This window comes from Hydra vulgaris, chromosome 01, assembly GCF_038396675.1.
Source record: "Hydra vulgaris chromosome 01, alternate assembly HydraT2T_AEP".
NCBI lineage: Eukaryota > Metazoa > Cnidaria > Hydrozoa > Anthoathecata > Hydridae > Hydra > Hydra vulgaris.
This window is the reverse complement of record NC_088920.1, coordinates 25,853,958-25,872,104: the sequence shown is the minus strand read 5'-3', so window position 1 is coordinate 25,872,104 and position 18,147 is coordinate 25,853,958. Positions and strand designations below refer to the sequence as shown.

At 26.6% G+C, this 18,147-nt stretch overlaps 1 protein-coding gene across 1 annotated transcript in view; it reads right to left on the bottom strand.

Annotated features, from left to right (window-relative positions):
- Positions 1-870: 870 nt before the first annotated feature.
- LOC100199288 (multidrug resistance-associated protein 1) overlaps positions 871-18,147 on the bottom strand; it is a 66,184-nt gene continuing 48,907 nt past the window's right edge. Inside the window, exons 15-19 of the mRNA XM_065787771.1 lie at positions 17,176-17,322; positions 11,302-11,460; positions 10,864-11,030; positions 8,187-8,381; positions 871-1,239 (exon numbers count right to left, since the gene is read on the bottom strand). Of these exons, the coding sequence (XP_065643843.1) occupies positions 1,125-1,239; positions 8,187-8,381; positions 10,864-11,030; positions 11,302-11,460; positions 17,176-17,322 (783 nt within the window). The 3' untranslated portion in view covers positions 871-1,124. The remainder of the gene's footprint in view (positions 1,240-8,186; positions 8,382-10,863; positions 11,031-11,301; positions 11,461-17,175; positions 17,323-18,147) is intronic.

Below are 18,147 nucleotides of genomic sequence, written 5' to 3'. Positions count from 1 at the left end.
TTGCCTGGAAGCTAGGCCAAGAATCAAAAACACTGCCTAATTGGTTTGTAAAATTAAAAGAGCTCATTAAACTCTACTCCCTGACTGCAAAGGCATTAATTAAACAGTACTTTTGATTTATTATTTTTTTTATTATTTATTGTCTAAAAATTAAAAGAATTAGTATAGAAAACTTATTGACTTTACCGCCTCCTCCCCCTTATTTACGCAACTTATTCTTAAAAACATTGTTTAAAAATATAAAAATTAAATGTATTTTGTGACTTATATTCTAATTTTCGATCATTTATTCATCATTTTCGATCATTTATTCCAATTTTCAATCAACAAAGATGACGAAATAAAAATTTTATTTTTGAAATATTTTGAAAACTTCTCTCTCGACATGTAAATACACGGAAAAAAAGACAATAGAACTTTATTAGGAATATATTAAAATTTATAATTTTTACATTGCACAATAATATATATTATCATTTTAATATATTACTTTATATAATTTATTTTCCATAATATAACATTTTAATATAGTTTTATAGTAATATAGTAAATTTTTATAGTCTTATATCGTAATGCAGTAAATAAAATTTATCACATTACAGTACGAGACGGTATAAAGCTCATCCATAATGTCATAAATAATAAAATATCATAAAATTTCAATAGTACAAAAAGTGTCTATTTGTTCCACGGCCATGGTTACCACCTACGGCACTATTAATTACAGAGGGAGAGTTAATGGAACCCCGTTAAAGGACTGAGAGGTTGAGACTGAATGATTCCAAATACCAATTGTGCGTATATGCGTTTGAGGGGGTGGTCTCTAACCAATGCAGTTGAAATATTGACACAATAAAATATTTTAAAAAATTTTATGAAAAATATTCTATTCAAAAAATTGTCTAAAAAAAATATCAAAATTCTTAAAAGATGTGTTGGTTTTTATTACATGGTTTTTATACCACATTTTTTATCGTATTACGATTAAAAATAAAGAAGTCAACGCTAACAAAACAAAATAGGAACTTTTTAAAACCTTTTTTGTCACAAAACAATAATAATATATATTAAAAAAAAAGAAGCAAAAAGTAGGTTACTAAAAATTTATATCAGCTGGAAAAAAATTACTCTGCACTCAAACCAGCATCTTTCATCATTTTGTAAAACTCGCCTTGCTGTTGAAATAAAATTTTTGGAGAATCATACTCAATAATCTCACCAAGGCTGAGAACAATAATTCTAAAATTAAAAAGAAAAATCAATATATATATATATATATATATATATATATATATATATATATATATATATATATATATATATATATATATATATATATATCAAATATGTTAGTGTATTTTACAAAAATAACATTCAATTTTCTTAAAAACCAGAGCAGTAATAAATTTACACAATAGGTTCTGTTTTAAGGTTTAATTTAAAATTAATATTTTTTCTTCTTTTAATTGCCAAATATATTTTGGGAGCAATTTTAAAAGTCTCTTTTGAGTATTTTTTATGTTTAAAAGATTGTTTATAACGTTTGTGTAACGTGTAACGTTTTTTCCATTCGCCTTCGGTTAAGCCAATATATTGTTTATCAGGGTTATTTTGTGAGGAAACAATGCATTTGTAAATAATATTTTTTGATAAGCATTTGCCATTCATAGGACAATTAATCAATTCAACGGAATACATGTAGCTCATGGAATATTCAAAACACAACAGGTAACAGAGCTTCAAATAAGACTGAACTTAGCAAACACAGATGGAACCAATTCAATACTGGTCATTCATGTGGCTCCATTAGATATTTGGAAATTTTCTAGGAGTTCCATTACAGTGGGATATTTGCATTTTACATCTATATGAGTTATCTATCTTTATTAAGGCATATTTTTATAAAAATTGATGGAACTACCAAAGGGCCAGATCAATCTTCTGGAGTTATTGGCTCATAGCTGAATGGCGATGTTTATAAATGATGTGTTGCTAAGTTTAGATCAATTCCAAACCCGAAATTTGTCATACTAGAAAATAAAGTAACTAATGACTTGACAACTGACAGCCTTTTTAGAAGTTGGACATATGAAGCATTCTCATTAGCGAACATTAGCATGCAGAATCTTGTGGTATTATATATCTATTTCCAAACCTACTAAAAATCAATAGCTGATTGCAAAATTTATATTAAAGGTGTATTTTCCTAGTTGGTTTGATATTAATATTAATAAATATTCAACTGACGGTTAAACTTTTAATAATATTAAATATATAACAATTCCAATTTCCCAATGGCACACAATTCCACTGTTTTTAAGACAAATTGAAGAAGATAACATACTTGAATTTATTGAAAAACCACTCAAGTTGAGACAGGAGTGCCACAGTAAAAATGTTAAAAGAAATTTAAAACATGTTACTGAAGTCTCAGCATCTGTTAAACATGATCGCAGAGATAGAGTTATAGGAAAAAAATGTCTATGTCCATACAATAACTATTTATGTATGGACATAGATAGTTTATGTATGGACATAGATAGTTTATGTATGGACATAAGTAGTTTATGTATGGACATAGGGGTATTAAAAGCATTGTCATATTTGTCATACTTTTGCAATTTAGTTGAAATTAATTAATTTCAACTAAAAAACAATAAAAAATTTAGATTTCCGGCAATAACTTTGTAAATATAGTTTTTAAAAAAAAATGTTATTGCAACAAAACATGTTCTAAATATAGGGGAAAGGCGCCTATGATGGCATACTTAACATTATTTAGTATCCTGAAGACCAAGAACAAAAGTTTTGATATAGATATATTCTTTGTTACATGTAGAACAATAATAACTCAAGGAGTTTTCATCAGTTTTATTTTTTTATTAGTTATTATTATTTTAAAAAAAAAAACACAAGTATGCCATCATAGGCAACTACTGCTCCTATGACAGCATAAGGGAGGATGGGGCTGGTTAGCATCAGTGGTAACTTGACAATTTCATTTTACCTTAGAGTCTTCCCTCAGAAATGCCAGAAATTACGTGTAATCACCTAATTAACCCTTTCGTGCTACACAGCAGCAGCCTAGAATCTCGCGCATGCGCATAAGAGGTACTGTGTTTTATGTGTTTTTTGAACCAAAAATTTTTTAGTGAAGTAAAAATTCCTTTTTCTTCACTAACAAGTATGTTGTTTTTATGAAAAAAAAAAGGTTTTCTCCACTCGTCAATATTGCAACACACCTAACTTGTAAGTATGCCATCATAGGAAGAAGTTATGTCTGCCTTGTTCAAAAGATTAAATTAAAATAAGTATTCCACTAAATGCATAAAACTTGGAAATAAAATGCATGAAAACTTTATTTCTACACAGTTAATAATAAAATCACAATCTTAAATATTTAAAGGGAATAAAACTACATAAGCACATCCCAAAATCGATTTTTGTTGATTATAAAAGCAATATTTTCATATAACACAGTACAAAAAAAGTTCATGGCAGAGACCACGATGTTAGACTTTATCAAAAGACTTTAATATGCTCGGACAATTGATTCTTGTCATACCACATCCATATGATGAGTGGTAAAAAATCTTTTGGTTAAAATGATAAATGTTTATAAAAAGACCTTGCTCATTATGATAAAAGGACTAATCAAATATTAATTAGTTAATCAAGCCTTCCTTTTGAGACAATAAAAAAATATTTCAACATATTATAGATTTTATCAACACTTTACCCTTGTAAAGTGTTGATAAAATCTATATTATGTAGAAATATTTTTTTAGTTTTTATATAAAGTAGGCTTGATAACTTTTCGAATTTTGCTGATAAGATACAATTCAGTAAGAAATTATGGATTCCTAAAAATGGCTCTAGCTAAAACTTAAAAAAATTGTGCCTGCATTTCAAGCCACAACAGTGTTGATCTTAGCAACACTGATTTAAAGGGCTTTTTCAGAGCTCTGTCAAAAGATTTGTAGCAGATCCTATAAATTCACCTGAGAAAAATTATGATTGGTGTAGACAAAATGTTAAAGGAATATATTTTTAATAAATTCGTTACATTTCAAAAAATACAATTAACGTTATTCTACTAGTTCAATGATTTCAGGAACGCAACCCTTGGAAATAGGGTCGGCATTTGGCAATGCCAACCTCAAAGTGTTTGAGGTCAGCAAAAAATTGCCAACCTTGTTTCTATGCTTTATGGTAAGACCTTGGTATCAACTTTTTTTTTGCTAACCTGATGCCGACGTCTAAAAGATTGAGGTTGGCATATTATTGCCAACCTCATTTTTCCTAATTCCAAAGGTTGGGAACAAGAATACAATTTGTATATAAATGTAAATGTTTCAGCAATGCAGAAGACCCATGCAATTTCATTTGCTTCTTATTCACCAGAACTTTATATAGCAAGTGTTTATGATGCAAAGTGGTTTTTAGGCAATGTTGTGAAAACATCTGAAGAAAATCAAGATATCTTTATCAAGTTTATGAAGCAATCTATTTCCTCAAAGACTTTTACTTGAACACATAAAGAAGATATTTGCAACAATGCACATTCTATGCAAAATTTCATCTTTAAAAAATCAGCAACTATTAGATGTTATAAAACAACATATATAATAACATAACTGTATAATAACATAGAAAAATTGTTATAAATTGGATTTATATATTTTAATATTTCGTAATTATTTAGCAAATTTTAATCTACAAAATAAAAATCTGTAAGTTCACAAAATATATTGAAACGTTTCTTTATTTTAAAACAAAGCTAATATATACTTAGGTAAGCTCTGTTTATATTCTGAGGCTTAATTACAAGTTGTTTTATTATTGTTATTGTACTTTGATGAATTTTTTCTTTAGTTATCAAGTTCTGGCAAGTTTCTCTGTTCATTTTAAATTTTCAATAATTGTTTTTTCAAAACACTTACTTAAAATTTTATTCTTTTTCTTTTGGTGTATGTATAAAATATGGTTTATATCTAGAAATAAAGACTTTTTTTAGTGTATTAACCGATTGGTTTGATTTTCGCCAGTATCTATTTCAGTTTTACTAAGTGAATATGAAAAGTAATATTTATGAGATTTTTTTATATTAAGTAATAGGGTTTCTCATTTCACGTAAACTTAGCATTCTGGTGTGTAAGTTATTTATCCCGGGATTTCCCGTCATAATTTTTAATATAATAACAAGCGGTTTCTGACACAAATTTATCTTAGCACGCTAATCTATTTACTATTAAAAATAAAATATTGTTTTAAAAAACATAAACAATCAATTGATTTGTCACTTAATCGCGAATGTGAATTTTTTCCCTTAAATAGACCTGCGGCTGAAAAAGCTCTTTCTGATTCAATTAATGTTGGCTTGATGGTCATTAATGTGGAGTATATTCTTTCTAAACTTTTGCTATGCTTTCCAGTTGCCTCAAAAAGTTTGATTTCTTTTGTGAGATTTTTTTAATTGCTAATGTCTTCTTGAGCTGCTTTTTTACTTTTTTGACATTACAAAAAATTGCATCCAATTTTTGTTCGAGTGTCAAAATACTTTTGCCTAATAAATTTGGAGCAACAGATTGAGGTATTGATGGGTCAGAAATCATGCTTTCATTATCATGACTCACTTCAACTATTTCATTATTTGATGAACTAGTGCTAGCATCCTTTATGTACAACCTGGTATAAATTTGTTGTTGTTGTTGCTTCTCATGCATGTTTGGATGGTAAGAGTAGTTTGGAGTTGATATTTGATTCATGATTATAACTAATTGGGTTGTTTAAAAATTTTAGTAATCCAATTAAATTGGCATTTCTGCGTTTTTCAATTCTCTCTGCACAGATTGAAGCAGTTTATTAACTATCAAATTTTTTTTCTCCACCAAATCGTCTAAGATGAATATCATTACACCTTCTACGCCTAGTAGAGTAGCATTACTTCTACCAAGTCTTTCTATTCCAACTTTTATCGGTTGCAGAGAAATTGTTATGGCGTTCATTATCGCATATTCATCTTTAGAGATATTCAGAACTTCTTTTAAATCGATCATTGCTTTTAGTATACGTGTTTTTACTTTAAGGAATCTTTCTAGCACTGCAACAAGACTATTCCACCGTGCTTTGACATCTAATATCAGCTTCAGTTCTTTATGAAACATAGATTTTACGTAGATTTGTAAAACGTCATTTTTAAGAGGTGATTTGCAGAACATTCGAACCACTTTTTAAACCTTCTGAATTGTTAAGGCTATATTTATGCTATTTTGTAAATCATCAATAAACATAATGCCTGTTGAGCTGTATGATTCATCATTACAGTCAAATACATCATCAAACTCATCGTAATCACTCAAACATTCATCGGAATCTTGCAACTGCAATTCAAATTTAATATATTTTGCTGAAGAGTCTGATTCTTTGTAAAGAATATCACGTACTGCCAAATGAAGTCTGTGGGCATAACACAGCTGATGTTCAATACCACTTAGAAATCAAAATTTTTTCATTACGGATGCTCAGTGACACTAGCTATGATGTGCTTTTTAATTTATAAATTGAAATCTGACAGTTTATTATTTATTAACAAAGTTTAGTTCCAAAACTTTGTTAATAAGTAAGTTTACCTTTAAATAACGTTGATTTTTTAAAGACAAATTCAACTAACGATAAAGAAAATTGCGACCCACTAGATATTTCTTTTGTTATCTCTAAAGCCACAGTTTTTTTTAGCAAATCATATTGATTTTTATCATACTCATAACATGGGATGGATTTTTTGGTAATAACATGCCTTTTTCAGACAATGATTTTCTAATGAATTCACTTTTTGTTATGGCATTTATTGAGAAGCCATTCACCGTTGCTAGCTTTGACAAAATTTCCTCGATAGTCTGCTGTTTAACAAACAATGTGATTTTCTTTTGCACAATTTTAATTTCCAAACCAATACCTTCATGTAGAAGCTTCATAACTAAATCCAAATCTTTATGTGCATTTTTTAAATGACGAAGGAGCCCACTTGTCAAAAATCCTTTGCACATTATCTTTACATTGCACATTTTGCAAATTGCAGATTTTTCTTTACTGCCATGCTTTTGATCCATTTATAATTGACATGGTATAACTAAATTGAGTCGTAAAACAACTAAAGGTAAAGTTACAAATATTTCATGTATGTTATCTTACGTAAGACTTATATGTCTTTGTTTGCCATTTTTTAATACAAAAATTATTAAATATTTCAATAATTCAATACAGAAAAAGTTTAACTTTTCAATAATTTAGAAGTTTAAAAATCAAACTTACTGTTTTCATTGCAAGAAATTTTTAGAAGAATTTAGAACAAATAAAGGTACTAACACTGTACTTTTAGAAATGGTATTATTAGTTAAACCTCTGTAAGATGTTCATTTTTTAAATCATAAATTAATTGACCAGGCAAATGAAAACCACTGGTGAAAAAGGCCTTTCAGTCTATTAGTCATTACCTAAAGCAACTAAGTTCAAAAACAAACTTCAATTCAAAAGTACAAATCAAGTAACAAGTTATTTATCTAAGGACAAAATATTCATTGTACTAATTACCAAAACTTATTGAAATATCTTTTTTATTGCAATAACAAAATATTAGTAGATTGTTATCATTTGAAATGTTTTATTATGTGACTGAATTCAAGTTTTGAAAAGTTATATAATTAACATAATTAGTAAACTTTATTTTTATTATTTTAGCAAAAATTAACACGTCATATTGCTGAGATCACAATCAGTGATAATAGTTAGGACTCTTCATATATAAAGGACTGAAATTAATTTTGATGCAATACAAGGCGCAACTTTTTTACAGAAACCAACAATACTTATCTAAACCACACAAATGCGATAACATGGATGTAGTTTTTTTTTTTCTAATCAACAATAATATAGATGAAAACTTATTTTATAGATATATAATATAACAATAATATAGATGAAAACTAATATAGATGAAAACTTATTTTTTTAAACCACACGTGATAACATGGATGTAAAACTTTTTTTTTTAAATCAACAATAACATAGAAAAAAACAAACATTTTTTTTAAATTTCAACCACAAAAATGTGATAGCATGGATAAAGAACTTCTTTTTTTTAAATCAACATTAATAACATAATCATTGTAATACAAAATATATACTTGTCATAATCCAGAATTGTGTTTAATCGATGAGCAATGCACAATACTGTACTAGACTTAAACTCTTTTCGAATAACTTCTTGAATGAATGCATCTGTTTCAAGATCCACTGAAGATGTAGCTTCATCTAGAACAAGAATCTTACTTTTTCTAAGCACTGCACGAGCAAGACACACCAGCTGACGTTGACCGACACTGAAATGATTAAAAAATTATGCTTTAAGTACAACCATATTATTTTATATAGAACCATTCATTCATATAATAACATAATTTTAATGATTAAGCCAATTAAATTTTTTATTTGGAAATAATTTTATTTTATTTAGCATTTTAATAAATTCATTATTTAACCATTTTAACTATATTTAAAAAGATAAATAAATAAACAAAGCTATGGATAGGAAAATATTTATTTTCCTCAAGAAAATTTATTATATTTTTAGTAAACTTTTGTCTAATAAGATATTAGAGAATATGGTAAGAAAATCAGTACTAATTGAGTCATAGCTGAAGCAATTGAGTCACAGATGAAGTATATTTAAAAACATGACTAACAAGCCATATTATAGAGATTATAAATTATAAATAATTAATTTGTTTCTCAAAATAAACAGATATCAATATTCCAATTAAATAAACCAAATATTTATTAAAAAAAGTTTTTAAAAAAGTTTCATTGATTAAAAATATATTTTACAAGAAATCTCAGAACCATATTTTTTTTTTGTTGAAACTGTAACTGTTTACCTTGTCAGATAACCAGTATACATTTCCTTGTCAAAGAACCAGTATACATTACCTTGCATACATTACCATATAACAATTCTTAAAAGAATCTTTAAAAGAAAATAACCAATGTAATAATAATGATAATAATACATAGCTACTGTGTTTTGCCAGAATAATGGATAAGTTTGCAAAACACTTGCTTAGCTGTGCAACAAATTAATATATTAGTAAAATTTTTAATATTCAAGAGTTTTTTAGTCCACCGTTCACCATTAAATAAGATTTTAGTTTTTTCTTATAAATGTGTTTTTATTGCCACGGACAATTGGAAAATGACACCTGGAAGTATATTCCAAAGTGAAGGACTATAGTGGGATAATGCTCAATAACCAAAATGATTACTGCAGTGTCCTTTCTGACATTGAGTAATGAATTAAATTGCATAATGATGTTGATGCTTCCAAAAAATTTGTGCATTATTAAAAGGACCTTGAAATAGATTCTTACTCCGATTTTCAGTCAATGCAAATTATTAAATTCCTTGTTGTTTACTTGATGTTATGTAGATCAAACTATCAATACTTTTTATAATTATTTTTTTTTTTTAAACTAATTTAAACTGCCTCATACAAATATTTAATTTTTCAAACTTATCATTAACTTGCGTCAAGCGAAACCTATTTCCTGTTTTATGTATTTATCTTAATGTTTGTTTTCTTCTATTTATGCAAACCTGTAAATGCCTAAATAATTTAAATAGGATAATATATATATATATATGTCTCTTATACAATTTCTGATTGTTTAAGGAGTCACTGTGATGTTATGACCTTCTTGAATTTTTAAAACTAATTTAGATGCCGAAACAAATCTATTTTTCTTCACAAATTATGATATTATGATATTTTGATCAATTGCACTAGTGGTCTTGCATTTTCGTCCTATACCAGCCACACTAGCAACAGTTCTAATCAGATTATGCTTCTTAACAATTGAGAAAATGAAGGTATACATTGACTTAAATAACATTAATGTTTCGGAATGGTCATCTTAAAGTCTGGACTTGAATCCAATAGAAAATTGGTGGTATATTCTGGATAAGAAAAAGACAACTTGAAAAAAGCTATAATGAGGGCATGGGATAATATAACAACAGAAGTGACCCAAAATTCGATCAACTCAATTACAAATTATCTCGATGAGGCCATCAAGGCTAAAGGAGGCTCCACTCGATACTAATTTCCATGGAATTTGATTAATTTGACAATATTTTTAAACTGTACAATTATTTTTTTTGCAGTCAATTTTATGCATCATTAGATCAATTGTGTAAAATTCAAAAGGTTTGAAAAGCAATTAATTCACCAATACACAAATAAATTCTTAAAACAATGCTTGATAAGATATCTAAAAAAACTTTTAAATAATTTAACGGACAACTTATTTTTTTGATGCAATTGTTAAAATTATGATTTTTTTTTTAAGTGTACGATTATTTTTTTAGCATACTGTATATAACTGTAAATAGAAAAATAAAAGTTATGTTTATATTAGTTATTATTATGCAACAATGGCGGAAATGGTGGCAGAACTAATAATGGTGGAAATGGTGGCAGAACTTCAAGAAGTTAAAAATCAATTCTCATCTCAATCAGTATGGTAGTGCTACACCTAAATTGTTTCTTTCTGAAGCAACCTCAAGTAGCAAGTGACTGGGGCCTGTCCCCGTCCCTGGCTAAAATGAGTCTTTTTTCAAACCCGGAAAAACCATAAGATTTAGCAGGGGTTGATAGCCAGGGCTAGAAATTTACAATTTTTTATATATTACAATTTTATGCCTTATTCATAAAGATTTGTGTTTCAAAGTTAAAAAGTGATCCTTGAGCCTTTAAGAGACAAACAAAAGTATTATAAGAATAGAAAAAGAAAAAAAAGCCAATATTACCTTAGGTTTTCTCCTCCCTCAAGAATCTCATGTAACAGACCACCCTCCAAACTTGACACATGTGACTTTAAATTTGAAATCTCTAAAACTCTCCAAATTTCAGCATCATCAAATTGATTAAATGGATCAATATTAAAACGTAATGTCCCAGAAAAAAGCACTGGATCCTTAGAAGCAAAAAAAAATGTTAGATGATATATATATGTATGTATATATATATATATATATATATATATATATATATATATATATATATATATATATATATATATATATATATATATATATTCTGTTTTTACATACAGTTACTTATATAACCGAATAGAATATACTTTATTCAATTTTCTTTATTATAAAACTATTTCATAGAATAAAATGTTTTTTAAAGAATAAAAACAACATTTTTTGGAACTAATTGTAATAAAAAGCAAAAATTACTTGTGGTATAATAGTTATTCGAGATCTGAGATCATGTAAACCAATGGTTGAAATATCAACATTGTCTATAAGAATGCTACCTGATGCAGGTTCTATAATACGGAAAAGAGCATTTGCTATTGAAGACTTACCAGCACCAGTTCGACCAACTAAACCAACCTGTGTAAAATTTAAAATAATTTAATAAAAGAACTAAAATTGTTTTGATGAAATTTTTCTTATTTGTTCTTTTTTTAATTCAACTTTTTTTTATCTAAATTATGTGCTTTTTTTAAGTTATACTTCTTTTGTGCGAAAAGGATCATACTGCGTTTTTACTTTTATAAATAAAACCAGTAGATATATATATATATATATATATATATATATATATATATATATATATATATATATATATATATATATATATATATATATATATATATATATATATATATATATATATATATATATATATATATATATATATATACACTGCCGCTCACGGAAGTTAGGACAGTAGAGATTTTTTCGAAAAAGCAAAATTAATATATAATTACGTTATAGAATTTTTAATTTATATTAATAAAAATTATATTTTTTATACATTTTCAATATAAAATATATTATTAGCCAGTTTTATGTAATAAAAATGTAAAAAAACCATTATAATAATTAGATTTTTTTTTCGTCAAAAAAACCACCTTTTGATTTAATAACTGCTTTAACTATTCTCGGCATTCTTTCAATTAATTTTCTAATTGTTTCTTTTTGAATATTATTCCATTCCTGTTCTATAATGTTCCATAAATGAGATTTTGATGTTGGACATACAGTTCTAATTTTTCTATCCAGTTCATCCCATAGTAACTCAATGGGGTTGAGGTCTGGGCTTTGGGGAGGCCAGGTCATTACACGTAATACATTTTCAGCTTTTTTTGATTCTAAATAATTTCTACATAATAATGCAGTATGTTTAGGGTCATTATCATGCATCAGAATAAAATTATCTCCAATTAATCGAAGTCCCGAAGGTATTGCACTTGTTTCCAGGATATCTCTATAATGTTCTGCTCTCATTATACCATCGATTTTATGCAAATATCCCACTCCATCCAGAGAGAAACAACCCCAAACTATCACAGAGCCTTCACCATGTTTTACTGTTGGAACCAGACATTGAGTTAGCATTTTTTCTTCAGCAGATCTTCTAACGTAAACTCTTCGCTTATTTCCGAAAACTTCAAATTTTGACTCATCGGTCCAGAGTACTTGTTTCCATTCATCCATCGTCCAATTTTTGTGGAGCTGTGCCCAACGGAATCTCTTCTGTCGATTAACTTTTCGTAGATAAGGTTTTCGGATAACAACACGACCATGCAAATTAGCTTTTTGCAATCTTCGTTTGATTGTACTGACAGAAACTTTTTTTTCTCGATCACAGTTGAAAATAGCTGCTATTTGTGGAGCAGTTAACATTCGATTACGCTTACTGATGATTTTTATACGTCGGTCATCAGTTTTTGTTGTTATGCGAGAAGGACCTGGACGATTTCTGTCTTCCAAACTTCCAGATACTCGATATCGACCAATCGTATAGCTAACTGTTGATTTACTCAGATTTAATTTTTCAGCTATTTTTCTAACTGTATAGCCTTCTTGAAGCAAAGTGAGTATTGCTGTCCTTTTTTCAACACTTATTGGCTTACCTTTAGGCATATTTTTTCAATATTTTGAATTTACACTAAAAAAATAATTTTTAAATTTACCTTTGAACTGCTGCACTTGAAATTTTTAAAACACTAACACAAAATACACAAAATAACTGCATAAACACAGTAAACAATAGAAATACTTGTTAAATGACAAACTTAAAAGATTTGAGTTGATAATGTAAAATACAGATTCATACGCGACCTTTAATTTGTTTCTGCGTTCTCTGTTTACTTATTTAAAATGATAAGACTTACTTGTGAGTACAATTTATGTTATTTTAAATGTTAGTTATTTTAATATATTTACATTAAAATAACTTAATTTAGAATTTTTTTGATACAAATTTTATTTAACTTGATTTATTTTTATATAAACATAAATTTTACTTATATAAGTAAATAATTTTATAACGTAATTACATTTTAATATTGCTCTTTTGAAAAAATATTTTTTGTCCTAACTTCCGTGAGCGGCAGTGTATATATATATATATATATATATATATATATATATATATATATATATATATATATATATATATATATATACATACAGCCTCTTGATAAAGTTTAAAAATAGTAAAGTATATTTTAGGTAAATCCATAATTTATAGAAAATGGCATAAACAAATGATATACACAAAGCAAAGATTTTATTTATCTTATATACATACACGTGTATGTATATAACATGGATTAAATCTTAGCTTTGTGTATGTCATTTTTTATATACACTTTTTATATACTCATAACTAACTTTAAAGATTAATTTGGATTTCATAAAAATTTGACTTTTGAAATGCTATGCCTTATAAATTTTCCTGTATTTAAACAAACTACTATAGCATCTTTTGATGAATCAAGAAGACCACCTCTACTTTCTGATCAATACATTTAATATATCTTTTAAGTTTTCTGCAAACAAACCCACCTATATAACTCATCACTTCTTCAGAATATTTAAAAATTTGTGACTATTCCATATTCTTTATTGGTGTAATACCCTCATTAGCTAAATAAACAGTTAAATTAAAATTAAATGAACTTCTATTCTTGATGATTTTACAATTCTTCTTACTGCAGAAGGTAGCTAACTTGTAGCTAACTTTCTCGTAGCTTTCTGGGGTAAATAATTCCCATTTATTATGTTTTCTAATTAGAGGTGTACTAAAATCACGATTACACTTATGTTAACTACTTGGAATATTTGGACTATTAAATACCAATCAATATATGATATTTGGACTATTAAATATCAATACCCATCTCAACTTCTAACAGCACAGACATTTCAAGTTTGCTAAATTGATCAAATTTCAAGTTTGCTAAATTGAATAAAAGATTAATAAACTTTAACTTTTAAGATTTGTTTAAAGAGATTGGAGCTTTACAATTTTTACCAAAAAATCTCCAACTTTTTATTAAATGCTAAACATTTATATTTAAAAAATTGACGTCTGACCTGTAAATATCTAAACGTTAATGGTTCATAACCTTGAAATTCTTTTAACATAAATTTACTTTCACAAATCTCAAGTATATAGAACAATTTGATTTAAGGTTTAAACTGCCAACTCCACTTTCATCTATTGTAGCTGCCATTCCATTTGGTATAACTTATAGAAATGAATGTCTTATAAAAGTTTATGAAACTCCAGTTTTGTAAATTTTAACAATAAATTCAGAAATCTTTGCAATTAAGTCCATTTGTTAAAAAACACTCAACTGAGAGTTACTGAGATATCTAACTTATCTAATATATTCAAGGAACTAATCGCTCAAAGTAATTTATAAGTTTTGCTAAAAATAAAAATACCATGAAGAGGAACATCTGGCAGAAAATATTTTTGTTACATTTTACATTAAATGTACATTTCTTGATTTCAAACTTATCTCTTTGTATAGTTTGGATTCATAATTCATATAATTACTTTCCTAACTTATAAAAAGACACTAAATGCAGGGAGCACCTGATAAAAAACAGTTCAAATATTTAAAGATTTAGTGGTTGCAGATATGTCTTTATAATAACTTAGGCTTATAAATGCATTTTTGTTTATGAAATAATTATATTTTTGAATATAATATCGAAACACAAAAATAAAAAATCTGATTTTTCAATTGGCATCAGCCAATGGTTACCAAGACCAATGCCGATGCATGGGCTGAATGGTCAATGCATCAGCAGGCTGATGCAGATGCATTGGTGCACTCCTAATAATTAAAGGTTTGATTAATTATATTTTATATTTTTTTCTTTGATTTAAAGCTTTTATTAGATTATACATCTGATTTTCTCTGTAACCTAATGCATTTAATATAAAAGATAACTTTTTGTTGACAATTTTCAGATTGTCTAAACTTTGTTTAGACAATCTTTTTACAATATTATTCACTTTTCTTCAAAAGCATTCTGTAAAATATTTAAAAGTATTCTGTAAAACTGTCTTATTTTTATTCTCCTTTCTTCAAATGTTTTTTCAAACGTTTTGAATGTTTTAAATATTTTCAAATGTTTTAGAGAATCAAAAATTGTTGACATAGCATCAGTTTAATGTCATAACCAAATGTTTTGATTTCATCATACTTTTATCTTCATAAAAATGATCTGAACAAATATAACTTGCTGAAGAGGGGACAAAATTCTTTTGCTTTGTTGCAATAGCCCAAATGCTTTTTAATCTGGGAAAAATCTGTTTAAAGGAAATCTATCAAGATTTATAGTATTAATTACACATACTGTGATTGTCTTTTAAAATCTGCATAACGAATTTTTATTGAGCCTTTAACAACAAAATGTTTAAAACTTATACAAACTATAATCCTACTTAAGAAAACCTTGAAAAGAAATTCATGAGACCAGCAGATCTAGTTATTCATCTAAAACTGCATGAATAAACCATTTCAATATTAATATCAAAATTTTAAATATATAGCACATCATATATGCACATTATAGATAAAAATATTTTAAGAAATATTTAAACCGAATAACAGAAAACAGGAAAAAAAAAGTTTAAGCCATATTGTTTGTATTATACAGAAAAAACATTTGTCATCTTCCAAGCCAAAGAAGAGATCAAAAGGACCTATGAATGATCCATTTCATCTTATTGAAAGTATAATTGTATTTTCTTACTTATTATGTCATAGATCAGTATAAATACAATGACATATTTAAAAATTAAATGTCGTTTCTAACGATACAGCAAAGTCAATAAATGTGTTTATTAACATTAAAAAAATTAGTGTCGAAAAATTGGAAAAGAATACGATAAATAAATTTTGAATAAAATTAAAGTGAAAAGAACAAACAATAAGAAACAGAATTAGTTTCAAAGTGTTGTCATAAAAAAACTGCTTGCTTAACAACTACAAACACATTTTAATGTATAGGCTTGAGCTTGTGAATTACAAGCTTTTAATAGAGCCAAAACTGCCAGCAATTGTTCTCAAAAATTTATTTAAAATATTAAAAAATTTTAGACAAAAAAAAATTTTAAGTAACAACTTTAGATTTCCAATTTTTTATTTTTTGAGTTTTTTAAAAATAATATTGTATTTCAAAAAAACATTTTTAAAACCGAGTTAAAAAAAAATTATTAAAAAATTATTTTATTGTAGTTCTAAATGTTGCTATGGCGTTAAAAGAGTACTTTACATTTAGAAATAATTTTGGCTTTAAGAAGTGTCAGACCTTATGATAGTTAAGCATTTCTAAATAAGCTGTTATGAGCATTACAAATATACAAATATTACAAATAAGTTTGTTGCATTACAAGTAAGTTTGTTAAGAAAAGTTTCATTGCATCTCTGATGAATGAGGTTTGCATTGGGCAGGTCTATTCTGCACTCAAATTACTGATATTGGACTAGAGGTCCAATGTCAGTAATTTGTATTAAGTGGTAATAGTGCCGTTATTATTAGTAGCATTTTTGTTTGTAATGGTAATATTTAGGGTAATACTTCCATAAAAAAGGATGAGTAAAATGAGACTTTTGGCATAGAGATTTTGGCTGCTAGACTACACCCAACTTTGTTTTCAATGTATTATTGTACACAATCTAGAAGAGAAAGAGTTTAATATGACAATAGAAAAAGACCCAGCCCAGATATGACAACAGTATTCAGTATAAGAACAAATAAGATATTTATAAAGGTAAAGATTAGAAAACTTACTTTTGAAGAAGGCTCCACATTAAATGATATATTCTTTAAAACCAGATCTAAATCTTGACGATATCTTAAACAAAAATTTTGAAACACGATGGCACCAGCACTTGGCCAATCATTCTGAGCTCGACTATCATGAATAACTGCAGCTGCCTAAAATAAATAAAATTTATATAATACCTACTTATAATTGTTTATTTTCTCAATTCAAATATATTTTATATATAGTACTTTATATATAATATTTAATACATTTTATAAATAGTACTTATAACTTTAATCCAAATAAAATAATTTTCACAAATTTAATCAAAAATTTTTTTCTTATTTTTAAAAAAAATAATTGATTTTCAACTTTTTAATTATTATATTTTATCTGTTAGATTATTGGTTTTTATCTCAGCTGATTTTTATTTTAAATTCCACTTTTTCTATACTTTATTTTGAATTCTATTTTTTTATACTTTATTTTGAAATTTAATTTTTTTATACTTTAGCACCTTTTAAAGCTATACTTTAACAAAACAATACAATGTACTTTTATACTTTTTTTACTTTTATATTTACTTGTATACTATACAATGACGCTATTGTTGATTACAATTTGTGCATGCTTTTTCTCATTACATTATGTTCTTTTTAAACATCTGTTACCTTTTTTATATTCGTATTACTTATTCATTTTGACAGAACTTGCTAAAGAAATTTCATATTTCTTTGTGGATTTTTGATTAATTAACATTAATGCAACAACAACTTACATTAAGTATTTAACTAAATTAAATCAAACTTAAATAAATTATGATTATTTATGAGAATTATATATAAACATTTAGGTTTTAAAATTGGTCAATAAAGAGTTATAAAATGCTGACTTGTTTGTTTTTCGCTTTTGAAATCTACAACAGTGGCTGAAAGAAGCGTGGTTGTTTGCTTCATTAAAGCTTTTAAAATGTAAATAATTAGAATAAATATAAA